Source organism: Antrostomus carolinensis, unplaced genomic scaffold (assembly GCF_000700745.2).
Source record: "Antrostomus carolinensis isolate BGI_N321 unplaced genomic scaffold, ASM70074v2 scaffold4117, whole genome shotgun sequence".
Classification (NCBI taxonomy): Eukaryota; Metazoa; Chordata; class Aves; order Caprimulgiformes; family Caprimulgidae; genus Antrostomus; species Antrostomus carolinensis.
The window spans coordinates 28,664-43,403 of record NW_010326500.1 but is presented as its reverse complement, the minus strand read 5'-3'; the positions used below and the strand labels follow the sequence as shown (position 1 = coordinate 43,403).

The following is a 14,740-nucleotide window of genomic DNA, read 5'->3' as shown; positions in this document are numbered from 1 at the left end:
TGCCCTGCCCCAAGCTGTCGGCACAAAGCCAGCCTTGGCCCTGGAAAGGGACAGCTTCTCTGCTGGCCAGCGTGGTCTAGTCGGCATTTGACAATTTTTTTCCTTCTTGGGAGCAGCCATTCTCAGAACATTAAAAAAAAATAAAAATCAAACAAAACCAACAACAAAACCCCGAGAGATCTACCTTGAGATCCTTACTGAGTTCCACCTCAGCTCTGTATCACTGAGCAAATCCAGGCCCTCTGGATCAGTTTGGCATACGGAGAGCCCAACACCAGATATGCCCGTCTCATTACCCAAACACCCTGACACCAGTGACCCACATCAGCCAACTTCCCAAAATCCCAAGAGACCTTCAGTTGACTTTCCTGGGATTTAACTTTGAGCTACAGGTGGTTTCACTGGCAATGTACACCATCTTGACATTTCATCAGTAACTGTGTCAAATTATAACTAATAGAAGATATTTATTAGCCGCTTTGAGTTATTTTTCTGGGGAAAAAACAAACAAAAGACCCCCCCACAGACAAGGATTCTTGTTTGCTGCATGTTTACAGCGGGCCCAGCAGCTGGATGTAGGCTATAGCCACCACATCCAGCAAAAGGAAAAAAACCAAGCCTCAAGATGGCAAACATTTATTTTCCACTTGTAGGCCCACAAAGTGCGGAGTTAACTTCATTCCATTCCCCACCAAAAGCCATACCTCTAAGCTGTGACTTAATTAGCGACTCTAATGAAAAGCAGCTCCCACATCATGTGTCCAATAAGAGAGACAGCAGTAAGGCAGCAAGTAAGCTCCTCGGTAGCTTCTTTTAAAATTACTGTTCTTAGAGAAGTGATACATAAGAAAGATTAATGAGTTTCACTCTCCTAAGCTAATGGATTTTACCTAAACAAGCTCTGGGAACACCAATTCTTCTCAAGCTGTTACAAACCCCAGTAATACCTTCAGCAGTACCTGATGCTGTTTGACACTCAGGGTTTCCAGGAGATGAGACACACGCTGCTCAGTGGTCTACCCACAGCACTTTGTGGTCAGGGCTCTACACTTTAATTGTTCCAAATGAAGTGGAACATGTTTGTACTTAATTAAGTGAAGCATGCTAAGCTGTTCCACCTTGTTTCATCTCACACTAACTTGGCAAAAGCAGAAGCCACACAAGGACACCTTACACTCGAGTGCTCTACTTACCAACACCACACAGCTAAGGAGTTTGCATATTTCACAAATACTGGATTTCCATTCTGATGCGTAACATGTTTAACCTAAATGCCTTATTTTGGCAAACATGGCTAGTAATTCACTGATACAACGTGTATGTTAGTGACTATCCAGCCTCTCAGGGAAACAACTTCATGTTGCTGAAGTATTTTTTGACCCTGGGCTAAAGAGCTGCCCAAGGACTGCAAGGATGCAGTCCTCGCTACTGCATACGCCTGCTGGCCTCTTGGTATCTTACACCAACTGCTGTCCAACCTTATCACACAATATCAGGAGATGGACTAGGCCCTCCCTTTAAGTATCCACACCACCAGAGGAATCTGAAAACAGTTTCTAAATCTTGACATTAGAAACTGTTATCTCTATGTAAAGATTATGACTTGATTTCACCAAAGAATCAAGTCACAGCTTGACTATGGCTTTGAAAGCTATAGTCAGTGTGACATTAATAAAACTGGAAGTACAAAATGACTCAAGAGCCCACATGAAAGGATAACATTAAGCAGTAAGAACTTGACATTAAAAGCCTTTTTTTTTAAAAAAAAAAAAAGTGGTTACAAATAATTAAAAGCAGCAAGGCAGCGGGCAAGCTGTGGTTCAATCTCCAATCTACTGCCAGAACATTCTGGACTTTGCAATAGCACAGTCAGCTCCACAGGCTCCTTCACATGGTGGCTTTCTCAGCAGCTGAAGCTTCACCTATGCTTTGACTGGAAAGTTTAGACCTAGACATAGTTGAAATGGTCAGGTCATACTTGGGAGAACATGAAAGTCACTCCTTGGCAGATACGTACCTGCAGCGACTCAGTGACAGATGTGTCTTATTCACAGGAGTCATTGCTACCAACAGCCATCTCCACTGACCCAGCACAAGAAACCCAGGGCTGACATTTTTCACCACATGACCCAAGTTTCTGTTAGCCAGGTACTTAAAATACTAGAAAAGCCTGCACTGAGCACTGCCTTCGCTCCCTGGCACACCAGCTGAATCCACACGAGCCCCTGTTGACTCAGAGGAGCCCCGAGGCAGCATTTCTCAGGAACAGTACGTAGCTCTCAGGAAAGTGAACCTACACAACCCATGACATTGTTATTCTTTACGCTGGTTTGGGGCACACTTTCACAAGTAGAAATGCTGTGAGGTGTTCGCAAAATAGGCTTGAAACATGGGAGACTGAGTGAGAAGTGTCACTGCTCCTGTGCCATCTACTACCTACAGCATCTGCCACATCCCCAGTGGGAGCTGGTAGCCCTGTGTCCTCAAGCCATGTTCTCAACACAGAGCTCTCTGTCCATTTAGGATATGCGCTATTCCCATTACACGTTTCCTATGGGTTCACTACATGACAAAGCTTTATTACTCATATTTTTCCACAGAATGCATCAACTCCTTAGATCTATGTCTAATTTTCAAAATATATGTACAGAGCAGAGTATTAAAGGACTGCTTTAGAGGCATTTAGTTTCACATCTAAAATGGTTAACTTGGAAATTTGAACATGTGCTTGGAATTTAAATATGCACAACTTACTCGGACTTACCAACATTTAAGGTATAAAACAGATCATATCAGAAGAGCACCAGCAAAAAGAATTTCAGTCCAAGGCTAAGTATCCCCAGAGAGAACAGGGACATACACATGAATGCTCTTAAACAAACACAATACCCTCCTCTGGCATGAGGAAGCACCAAGGAACACTGCTAATTCCTCATCATTTCCAAGTGATCAAGGATGGCTCACCAGTGCCGTGGGATAATCCAGTCTAGGAAGCAAACGTACACAACACAAAGTGAGAAGTTGCCCATTACAGCAAAATGAGGATGAGAAAAGTTTCTGGCCTTCTGTGGAACCACTGCTGCCAGGACAGGCGACCCTCCTTGCCCCAGAGCTGTACGCTCACACTGTATAGTTCATTAATATGTATGACCACCACCATCTTTGGCTTAACTTCAGTTTCTCAACTGAATTCGCTTTCACTCAATGCTTACAGGTCAGCTAGAACAAAGTAAAAATAAATCCCCATTAGAGACACATTTGTTGCCTGCATATTGCATCACAACTCATCTGGCCTCATTCTACACTTACCAGCTTATTCTAGGTCTGTCAGTCTGGTTTACAGTGCTCTAGTGAACATGGGCTGGTTTAAGAATTCAGTCATGTCCAGCTTCAGCTTATTCTTACTGATGAGAAGAACAGCAGCTCAGTGACTGCCAAGGCACTAAAGGAAAGCATGCTTCCTACAAATGATTTACCAAAAGGAAGGCCAGTAAATTACCCCCCACCCCCTGCCCCCAGCAAACCCCACATACAATTAATTTCTAAATCCAAAAGTGCTATGATGAAGCAGGGAGTCTTGATAGACACAACTGACAAATTAGTGCTTGGGAGGTCTCATTTGACAAGAGATGTAGGTGCTGGACAGCCAGTGAATATGGCATGTGGCTGCACACAGCGCTGCTGTGCTTGTTAGAAATAAGTTAGGAGGAAGGGACCAGTAAGGTTTTAATGGTCCTTTAAATCCTTCACAAACCTTAGCTATGAGTGCCAAGAGATAATTCCATCCATGCAGTCACTCCCACAGAAAGCAACCACTTCTAAGGATCCCCCAGGTCAAGACATGAACTGGTACCTCCTGGAAACTTTTCTAGCAGGTTTTACATGGCCATGATTCCTGAACTTTCAGACAAAGCACCACTCAGCCTTCAAATTCCCCCATCCCTCTTTTTTTTTTTTTCATTGATAGACACATCTAGGCTGTGAGTTTATGGCTACAAATGAGTTCATGAACTCCTTATTATGGCTCAAAGGACCCCAGTCCCAGTACTGGACTGAAATTTAAAGACCAGTCCTCAAAGAATTTAAGCCACAAGTTTCATTTTCAAACAGAAAAATGCCAGTAAGTTAAAGACAAAGTGTTCAGATTTATTTGGAAATTCACAGTTTCTAATGGCACTACAGCTCTGTAGTTACATCTTGTTGTTCCACCACATCGTACGCTGCACTCAGGTGGTGTGTATTTTCCTCATCCAGGTTTGAAACCCTTCTGAACTCACGTTCAACACGTCTGGTTCATGTGCTCTGACTGGCTAATTGTGCAGATCAACTCCAAAAGTACATCACCTTAAAGTATTCATAAACTAACAAGAAAGCAGCAAAAAAAACAAAGGCTTTAAATAAGTCACATTACATACAATACCCAGGAAAGGCATTAGATCTGTTAAAAAGGGTACCACTAAAAGTGCTCAATAAGTTAACTTATTTTTTTACAATGTGAACCTGTAACACCTATCAAAAGGAATAACCTTTTGTTCCACTCACTCGGATACACATTCAACATTTTAGCAATCACACATCCTATAGTATCCAAATATACAATCACAGTCAAAATAAAAAAAACATTTGGATATGAAAATACCAACCATACAAACACTGCACATTTGTTAGCCAATACAAAAGCAAACGTTATGGAAATACCCACTTGGAACCAGCCTGACTGGTCAGATTTCAAGGCTTTGCAAACTCAACACATCCAGAGCTGGCAGAGAGAATGGCCCTGCTGCACCAGGCACCCTCGTGTTCTTCAGCTGAGCTCTTTCCTGAACTCAGCACAGAAACAGTGAGCACTCCCCATTCACTTCAGAGAACTGCAGCAGGTGATTTAGATAGCAAATGCATTCAGCAGCCTAAGATCCCATCGCACACAGGAAATCCTGAAGAGCTGCTGTCATTCACTTAGTACATCAGACTACAGCTCTGATTTGTAACTGAAGGTGGAAACAAATGGGATTACCATCCCTAGTGAGGTATTTTCCTCAACCGAGTTTGCAAAACCAGGATCTAGTCAGGCAAGTCCATCTATTAGTATTTTTACAGTATCCAGTCCACATTACTGAGTCCAGCTGAAGGCCAACACATGTCCCTTTACAGCACTGTAGTGTTGCATCTTCAAAAAAAGCTAGAGAAATTACAAAATAAATCAAATGACAAACAATTGTATCTCCCCTCTTCCAGTGGCATTATAAATAGACAAAAGGCACATAAATATGGGAAGGTGCAAGAAATAGGAACAAAGCTAAAGGAAGAGGATTAGGCTTTTATCCCTATTCCACCCAACAAACTGGGTTTCAAAAAATCTCTGCCCCAGGAACTGTGAAAAAAAACCTTTATAAAATGAACCCTGCCCTCCCTCCCCCAAAGCTGTTCTCATAGGAAATTATCAGCCTTGTAAAGCTGCAGCTTATAGCCAAGATTGACACAATCCCATCTATTTAAAAAGACAGAAACCAAATTTCTGAATACTTTCCAATTAGTTGAGCTCTTTGTCTCCCACTATCCTCCCACAGAATACCACAGACTGTTCTCAAACGAACAAACACACTCCTGTTTGAGAAGTTCAGCTAGTTTTAGATGTGTCCAGAAACTGCCGTGACACCAAGTGTTCCCACTGTTATATCTTTGTTTCCTTTAATTATGTCATGCAGGCTTGGCATTGACCCCGACTTAGTCTGTATCAGAGTTTTTATGAGCTTCCCTTGGTCTGAAACTTTAGACCGTCTTCGTTTTATAGCCCTCTTCTCAGTTTTTGTCTTTTGGGTCTGTCCATTGCACAGACTCGTACACGCTGAAATGCCACAAAAATAGGACTCCTCAGACTGCGATGACGTTTCGGAGCTTCCTTCAGAGGGAGGACCCTTGTACGAAGAGTGATAAACCTCCCCAATGTTAGAAAAGTCCCGCTGGTTCGTGAACGGCTTCTTTCCTTTGATTTCCCCGTTGGCTATTGGGTGCAGAGGCTCTGTCGTTGGCTTAACAGTCTCTATTTTTTCACTTTTGTATTTACAACGCTTTTTCTGAAACAACAAGTAAGAAGTGAAACAGTTAGGTTCTGGAAGGCAAGCAGAGGTAAAAACCAAGCCTAGGAACCGGTGCAGGGGAGAACAGCTGAGACACGCTCCGCCTGCTGGCAGAAACACGCTCAGCTCAGCCTGCCCTCCCCACAGCCACCCTACCTTCTTCTCTGGGGAAAACTTCAGGGGTTCCACAATGTACAGGTCCTCTGGATCCACTGTAAGAGAGGGAACAGAAATTTAGCAGTCCTGAGACTGCCAGCTCTAGAATAGCACAATTCTAAATAAATAACAGCATCACAAAACATTCCACTTATCACACCCATATTTGCTCCTGTTATAAGTTAATGGAGGTACAACACACAGACACTGAAAGTGAAGTCAACACTGAGGAATTCCCCTACGCTGTCATGGCAGCTGTCAGGGATTTGAAAACCCTGGACCTCCTGATGGATTAGGCCACAGGAGAGGTGCAGAGAACATCCTCTTGGAAAAAGGAACAATAGCAAAAGTTAGCTTCTACAGAAATGAACCGTTACCAATACAATGGTGTTTAACTTGCAGCCTGCCCACGACAGGACAGATACTAGAAGCACGTGTACCTATCAAGGACACAGATGTTCAGACTGACACAGCACCAGTCTAGCATTCCTCCATCAGGGCTTTGTAAATCATGATTCCAAGACAAAGCAGGGGAGAATTCAGAAAAAGTGTGGTTTTGGAAAAAAAAAAAACCACAACCAAACAACAACAACAAAAAAACCCCACACCACAAAACCCCCCAAAAACCCCAAACAAAAAACTCCCCAAAAAACCAGTCTAAGCCTCATCTAGTTTCTATTGCAACGTGCTCCCAATTCAGCTCATGAGTTTTCATGCAGTTTTATTCACAGCATAAAAAAAACATGAAGCAAGTATGCTGCACCCAGAAAAGCAGTGTCAGCTGCATACTTGTACTATAATCTGCACTTTTGTTTTTGCATGATGATGATAGCCTAAGAAACCAAAATTCATTTGTCCCAAGTGCAACATGAATACTGAAAAGACTATATCACTCCTTATACCAAACCCAAGATAAATAGTCCAAATTTTCTTACTACATATGATAAATTCAGATCCTAAATATCTGCCAAGTTTCAAAGACAGGCTACTGGGACTTCTTTGAAGTAGGGCATTCAGACTTCCCACGTCTGGCATTAAAAAAATACCACTTTCTGCAAGCTTTGTAGCTCTGAATGCCTGCAGGGATTGATAGTAAGCCCAATAATGCTACTGTTTATACTCTATATAGATTCTAAGACTACATTTAATGTTTTAGCATAATTTAGAACAGTTCTGGGAGTGCCTGGTAACTTGTTCATGGACCACTTTGTTCTCCAGAACGTATAAATGAACTATGACAACCCAGTGCACTTTGACATTAACCTGCAAATCCATTTTCATACACTTGCAGTAACACACACATCGTATAGCAGTAATAGAGTAACACTAGAGACTAGATGTGCGATATGTGAGTAATACCTTCTTTACCAGCTAGCTGAAAAGACTGTGATCTGACCAGTGGAAGAGAAGTTCTTCTTTTCAAATTCATATCATCATAGGAAGAAAAACATCTAGGGGGAAAAAAAAAATTGACAAAGTTTTTTAAAACACATTTTTCTCAGGACTTTGTCATATACATTTTTCATTAGGAAACATCTTTGGCAGAAGGACAGAATCAGTCATTCGCTCAGATACAGATACAGTCTTTGCAACAAGCTATCAAGGCACATTAAGTGTGGTAGCCTCAAAATGCTCCTAGCAGAGCGTTACTACAGAGTGGTAAAAGCTCTTTGCTATCAATTTTGAGTTTGCAGAAAGACGACTCAAAGCAGATGGGTCACTCCCAAAGGATTTAGGAAGCAATAATAAAAGCTGTGAGAACAATTCAGCTCCAAATACAGATAGGTTACCTTTTGGGGCTAGGGTAGTGATTACTTTCCGGAATTTTTGAGAGGTAATCTTCACAGAACTGAGGTGTGCTTCTGCACCGCTGCACACAGAGCACCAAGCCCAGAATGACACAGAGAACCAGAGAAATCACAAGGTAGGTTTGCCGATCAGAAACCTGGAAGAATTTGATACAGTTGTTAAAGAATAATTTAATGGTACTATTATTATCTTGGTTTAAAAGTTAGTATCTTTAAAAGAACACAACTGACATGTTTTCAAGTCACTTTCCTTCAATTTCACTAAACAGTTCTTCAAATTTGAGTATTTTTTCCAGTAGTCTACTGGCTATGCAGCATTCAAGGAGGGAAGGCTGAAAACCACTAGCTGGTAACACAGGACAAGATTTCACTCACTATGGTACTACCACAATTTAAAGAAGCAGCCACCCCTCGCAAAGAGCATCTGAAATTAATATACTTTCCATAGGAAAGTGTCTTAATAAAGTAACTTCTCTGTTTTACAGTTGACATGGATGCAATACTATCTCAATTTTATGTGATGCTTCTCATCAGCTGATGCCGCAGTACTTCACAGAATAAATACCATTATATTCACTTGATTTAATGGGTTTCATCTTTCTGAATACTCTTCCACTTCACAACCTAGCAGAAGGAGTTTTTCAAGAATGTTCATTTCTGAAGACTGGCAGAAGCAGCTTACTAGAATGATATGGAAGCTGAAATCCAAGGGTATTTTGCAGATAGCATTTAAAAAAAGTGAACTGCACAGTTGTTCTCCTACAGAAGTCTATCTTAAAACACACTGAAAGATCTTAGAAGTCATACAAAGACTTTAGAAAAGACAAGGAACATGACTTCCCATTTTGTAACAGGCAAATGTCTAAGATTAATACACTCTGGTGACCAGAACTGCATTCAGGGAAAGCCATGTGTTCAAATTCCAGGGTAGTCATCTAACATACACTGATGATCACCACTGTCAAATCCTGGTTAAAATCACAGCACTCGTGAACAGGAACTCAGCCAGCCAGGCATCAAAGAAGGAGTCTCACTAAGTGTTAAAAAACAGCTCAAGAAATGTCTTTGGCAACATACACACACAAAAAAAGGTCATGTTTATGGTACGGCTTGAAATCTCAGGCTGGAGAACACAAACATTTGAGCGAACACTTTCCTAACACTGTTGCCAAGAGTCCCCTAATCAAAAAAGACCACAACAGCCAGAGGGGAAAGGAGAAGGGTGTCCCAGCCACAGTGAGCCTCCTGTTCAGTAGCTAAAAGTGCAGCCCTCCACACACTGCTCTGTTCTTACAGCCCAGTTCTAACAATAGCCTGTACACTCTCGCACACTAAGCCTCCTATGGCAAAAGTCTGTTCATATCTAAGTGGATAATCTAAGTGCTGGACACTGCAAATCATCCCATTTTACTGAAGCTGTATAAGAAAGCCATGTGATGCAACCAGTTATATAACACAGCAAGTGCCAGAAGAGTTCTTGAAGCATGAACTTTACCATTCCCTCTGACACATGTCAAACATTCTATATATGCAACAAATCCCATTATTGCCATTTCAAAGGCAGTGGTTAGTCTTCTAATTTCATTAAGAATCATTTCACAGAACAACAGCAATTCCAATGCAGTACAGAAAGGCTGAGATCCTAAGTTATTCCAACTAAGTTTTATCTTAATCATTAGCTCAGACAACCACCATGAGGCTAGTAGGGCTGTATTAGAAATTATTACCAGTCTTGCTGTACACAAGACAGCTCAAGCTACTCAAGCAGTCCTCCCCTCCCTCAGCCAGCTGCTAAAGTAGGCTGCAAGCAACACTACAGACAACTTCTCAAATTAAAAGCTTAATTTAAAGACTCCAGGCCTCTTCAAATTGAGATATGTTTATGCTTTCCTTTGATTTATTGTGCCATATTGCTGAATTATAATTACCTCACGTTTCAGCTCTGCAACAGTTGCTGACAGATTGGAAACGAGCTGCGTCATGTTGGTGAGCTGTGCTTGTAACAGCTGGATTGCTTCTGTTTGCCGCTGATCCTGTATTAAAGAGAATCACGGCCATGCTATTTAGTTGTCAGGTTTCCACAGTCCTACGCTCTGACATGTACCAAATTAACATTCTATCTGACACAGCCAGGCATTTTGTAGCCACAAGACCTATTCAGCACTGTTTTCAACACAACTTTCATATTACATCTGAAACTGCTTAAGCAGCATTAGTCGTATACATGTTTTAAAACATCAGCATTTTTACTTATCAAGTAATGTTGTGTAACATTATGCCAAGTGCATTTCATTACAGTGACTTCTGCTACCTTCATTAAAGCCAGGTGAAGTAGCCAGCTCCATGCAATCACTATCAGGAAGTTGAGTACTGTCATGTTACAAAATACACATGCAGATGACCAGACAGAGCTAAAGTCTAAGGGCTGATGCATAGTTTCTGCTCTGTGATTAGGTAGCCAGCCACTTAATGACAGGAACAAGAGCTTGGCAGCTGTGATCTCCTTCCTGGAAAGAGCCCTAACAAGATTCTTAATTCTATGAGGAAATTAAGGAAGGTGTGCAGAATATTGGGGACATTAACCAAGAGGAGCACCTCAGACTGACCAGCGTTTGATACTCTTCAAAAAAAGCAGAAAAGAACAGACATATGACCTCAGGGAAGCTGTGATTTTCATCATCATTAATGGATGAGCAAGCTACAGGCATGGGACAGCCCTTCAGAAATTTTCACATAGTTTGGGATTAAGCTACATCACATACACAGTTAGCACTGCAGTTAGCACTATTTTTCACAGCTTCTCAGGAAAGCTAGGGTGGCAGAGCAGGGAAAGTCTCCTTCAGCTCCCACTTCCTCAAATCACATTTTAAAGAATGAACTAAAGCTTTTGTTAAATGCACTAAACTTTAAATTGCAAATTAGGAATAAGCCATTACTGTACCCCTCTCCCTTTCTAAAGGCTAGGTCTCTTCAGCAGCTACAGCCAAGAAACAAGCTAGGTTTTGAGTGCAGCTACAACCAAGAAACAAGGGCTGGAAATGACCTGGATAATGTTTTGATTGATAAAGACATTTAAGAGTTCTAACCATTACCAGCTGACAACTGATTTTATCTTCAAATACAAAAATAAGGAAACAGAGCTGGATATAGCTTCATTCTAAAGTGGCTCAGAACATATATAAAATTTTATTACAGAGAAAAAAATGGGAAGCACTGAATGGACGCTTTTAAAAGGCCTAGATAGGCAGCTAATAAAAATCTTCAATTGAAGGAGAATTTCTGCACCTCCTTGCAACTCTTTCTTAAAAGTAAACTTTCCTAATTATGAAAACACTTAAGCACTCCAACAAACCATACCTGCTCTTCTGCTATTCTTGAGGTGTTCTGAAGTTTTATTATTGTTTTATTGAAAGCCTTCTGCATTTCTTCCATTTGCTTTCGGTACCTAAAACAAAGAGCATAAAGGTCGCAAATGTCAGCCTATAAAACTCAGCACTACACTTGTCTTCAGAAAATATGACTATGGCAGCAGCAAACTTCTCTTTGCCCAAGTTTTATTCAAACATCAAGTGGTATTTCCTTTTAAGTTTCACACATAAGACAAAGATGTCTCTCTTTACTTTCTTGTGGGTTTTTTCCAAGGTTAAACTCAAATCTATTTCAACAGCTTAGAGCTTAGCACCAGTTTACTGGAATTCACTATGGAGAATGCTCTGCAAACACTGACTGCCAAGACAAACACAACAGTAAATATAATTAAGAGCCCCTTTGTTGGAACCAATTCTGAAATAGGTACATTTGCTGATTTTCCTATGGCTAAGGAGCACCACAGATAAGCACTAATATACATACAGCCTTCACGGAAAGTTCTTGGCTCCCTCTTCATGCTCCCTTCTTCCATAGGAGTTATTACAGATAACACAGCAGTTTTAAGTGGAAACAGTTAGTTCACTGCAAAAGGCATTGTAGGTCTGTGTTATTCAGTTTAACAGACACAGAAGGATGTGTCCTTTTCTTGAAAGGATTATGGGCAGGATTAGTGCTTACATCCTGGCAACACTTTATCCTTTTAGAAAACCCACAGCAATGTTCCTTAAAAGAAAATAAATGTGATTGTATTCAAAAACACAAAAAGGAAACCCCTGCCACCCACAGACATCTAGGTCTCCAGTAGCTACCTAGGATTAGGTCCTTTGCTCAGTTCTCCATAAAGCTTTATGCTGTGATTAACATTATACCCCACTTGCACTGTACTTACTTCCCGTATGCTAAAATCACGTTTACATAGGGTAGACTCTCACCGGTCTTCCTCAGACCTACCTCTGACTGAGTTCTTCCAAGTAACGGCTGCTGAGGGACATGTTCACTTCCAGGGCTTTTATGCGATTATTAAGGCGCATGAAGACAGACTCCTTTTGATTAGATCCATGGACAAGATTCCCGTTAGCATAGCCCAGATCTGTTGAATTCTGCAATTCAGCATAGAAGTCTGTAGCTGTTCTCTGTGGTCCCCCAGAGACCGGAATCGCCATTAAAGCTTCTTCAGTTGCCTGATCATCCTCCTTTGTTTCAGCAGATACAGAAGACTCAACAGGAGGCAAAGCAGGTTTCTGCACTTCTGGAGTGCTTTCCTTTCCTTCCCCACCATCACTGGCTAATATGCCCACTGTGTATTCAGGTTGCAGAAGAGTCTCTGTAGGCTTTGAAATCACTGGAGTAGTGATAGTCTCTCTTGTGCTCATCTCCTTTACCTCAGTGGCCACACTGGTCTCAGAAGCTACAGGGTTTTCTTCTGCAATCGAGCTCTCAGTCTTTTCTGTTTCTGCACTGAACTCAGCTATATCCACCTGGGGAGTCACCCTTGGTGCTACCTGGCCTGCATCTTCTTTTGCAGGCTCCAACACCATGTCTGTTGTTGGCAATGGCTTAACTTCAGAAGTAACTTCTAAGAGGAGGGACTGGGAGACAGTTTGAGGACGGCTTGGCTCCAGTTCAATCAAGACTGTGGTTTCATTGCTAATCTCCTCATGAACCACACTGCTGAAGTCAACTGCAACAGCAGATCCAGATGGTCTCTCAACTTTGCTGTCTAATTGCTCAGGCAGAAGCTCATCTATTGATGTATGTATAGATTCGGTCAGAACCGCCTGCAGCTGCTGAACACCAGCAGAATAATCTTGCCCCTGTTTACCTTCAGTTTTTCTGTGCTGCCGATGCATGGCTACTGCAACTGAACACCATTTAAACAAATATTCTGAAAAGGTGGAAATACAACATGCTGTTGCCATGTCATAGCAGTACTTTTCTGTCTCAAGTTCAAACCATGCCAATGCCTCTTCTTCCTGATCATCACTGGGCAGCAAGGTTACTGTTGACTGGCTTGTATCTTCTTCATACTCTTGGACCAGCTGAACAATAGGACTTTCTTTTGTCAAATCCACAATTAATTGCTCTTTATCTATCTGTGAAATATCTGTAGTAACAAGTCTACAAGGAAAGAGTTAAAGACAGGATGTTACTTCAACAGTTTTACACGCCTGCTCTGGATGGCTGCAAAAGTAGGATCTTTTAGAAAACTAGCGAAGCTTATTCCAGTGACCAAAGGCCAGTTTGATACAGTCAGAAATTCTGTAAATTAGTCTTTTCTACAGTGTTTCTCAATCCTGATTTGCAAACACATTACTTCAATCTTTGCTTCTGAATCAGCAAGCCTGCTCCTTCCTCTACCCCTGAAAAACATCACCAGTTCAAGTATCACTGATTTCTTACATAGCAAGCATCTTACTCTTCTGCTGCAATCTGCAAATGCAAAAATCACAACCCCCCCACTGACTTTCCTCAGTCTCTCAACAATCAGAGCATTAGGAAACCATAAAACCACTAAATACAGCACAAGTCATATCTTAAGAGCTAGAGTCTCAGCTCTAAGTAGCTGAATCAATTCTAAAAAAAATTAATCAACTGGAAAAACAAAGCAAAACAAAACCCACAGAATAACTACACACAACTCCCCCCTCAACCTAATTCCATATCTTTGCATACCTATTTTCATCAAGGAAAGCCTAGCAAAAAAATTCAATCTTCTAAACCAAAATTTTTTTCCATACAATTCAACTGAAGTTAACTTACATTCCTAATTAGTCTCCCTTGCAGGAAACAACCTGGAATAATATTAAGTCAGCTTCCACCCAAGAAATCAGCAACAGCCAAGAGCAACAGCTTTTTCTAAATAAAGTCATACTAACAATTGAGAAAGTTAGTGGTGTATTTTGACATTTAGTCTAGTGTTAATACATATAATGGAAACAGCTACAGCCAGTAACTAAAGCAGTAAGTTTCCCTGGTTAGTACATTACTACACTACAGATTTCACCAAATAGTCGCCTTTTCCTTGTTTAAGGCAGTGTGCCATATCCAAGCATTCTCCTACCAAAGATTCCAGACTGGTGCATGTTAGTCTCTGCTAGAAACACACTAAAACACCCCACCATCGATCACTTACTCTGGTGAAGGAACAGGAGTTGGTTCAGGCAGTCTTGGTGCAGCTGTTGAAGTTGCAGGAGTGGCAGTGACGTTTTCAGACACACTTTTGTTCCCTGCTGCAGGAAGGAGGAAAATGTGAACATAAAAAAATCAAGAACCATGTTTGTTTTCAATGAATTTGGGTTGTATGGGGTTTTGTTTGCTTTTTGGTTTTGG

General features: G+C 41.3%; 1 protein-coding gene across 1 annotated transcript in view; it reads right to left on the bottom strand.

Moving 5' to 3' along the window:
• Nucleotides 1-5,177: 5,177 nt before the first annotated feature.
• SUCO (SUN domain containing ossification factor) overlaps nt 5,178-14,740 on the bottom strand; it is a gene marked incomplete at its 5' end in the record, with an annotated part of 29,881 nt that continues 20,318 nt past the window's right edge. Inside the window, 8 exons of the mRNA XM_029085865.1 lie at nt 5,178-6,074; nt 6,234-6,289; nt 7,593-7,684; nt 8,024-8,178; nt 9,970-10,074; nt 11,399-11,486; nt 12,362-13,528; nt 14,544-14,640. Of these exons, the coding sequence (XP_028941698.1) occupies nt 5,628-6,074; nt 6,234-6,289; nt 7,593-7,684; nt 8,024-8,178; nt 9,970-10,074; nt 11,399-11,486; nt 12,362-13,528; nt 14,544-14,640 (2,207 nt within the window). The remainder of the gene's footprint in view (nt 6,075-6,233; nt 6,290-7,592; nt 7,685-8,023; nt 8,179-9,969; nt 10,075-11,398; nt 11,487-12,361; nt 13,529-14,543; nt 14,641-14,740) is intronic.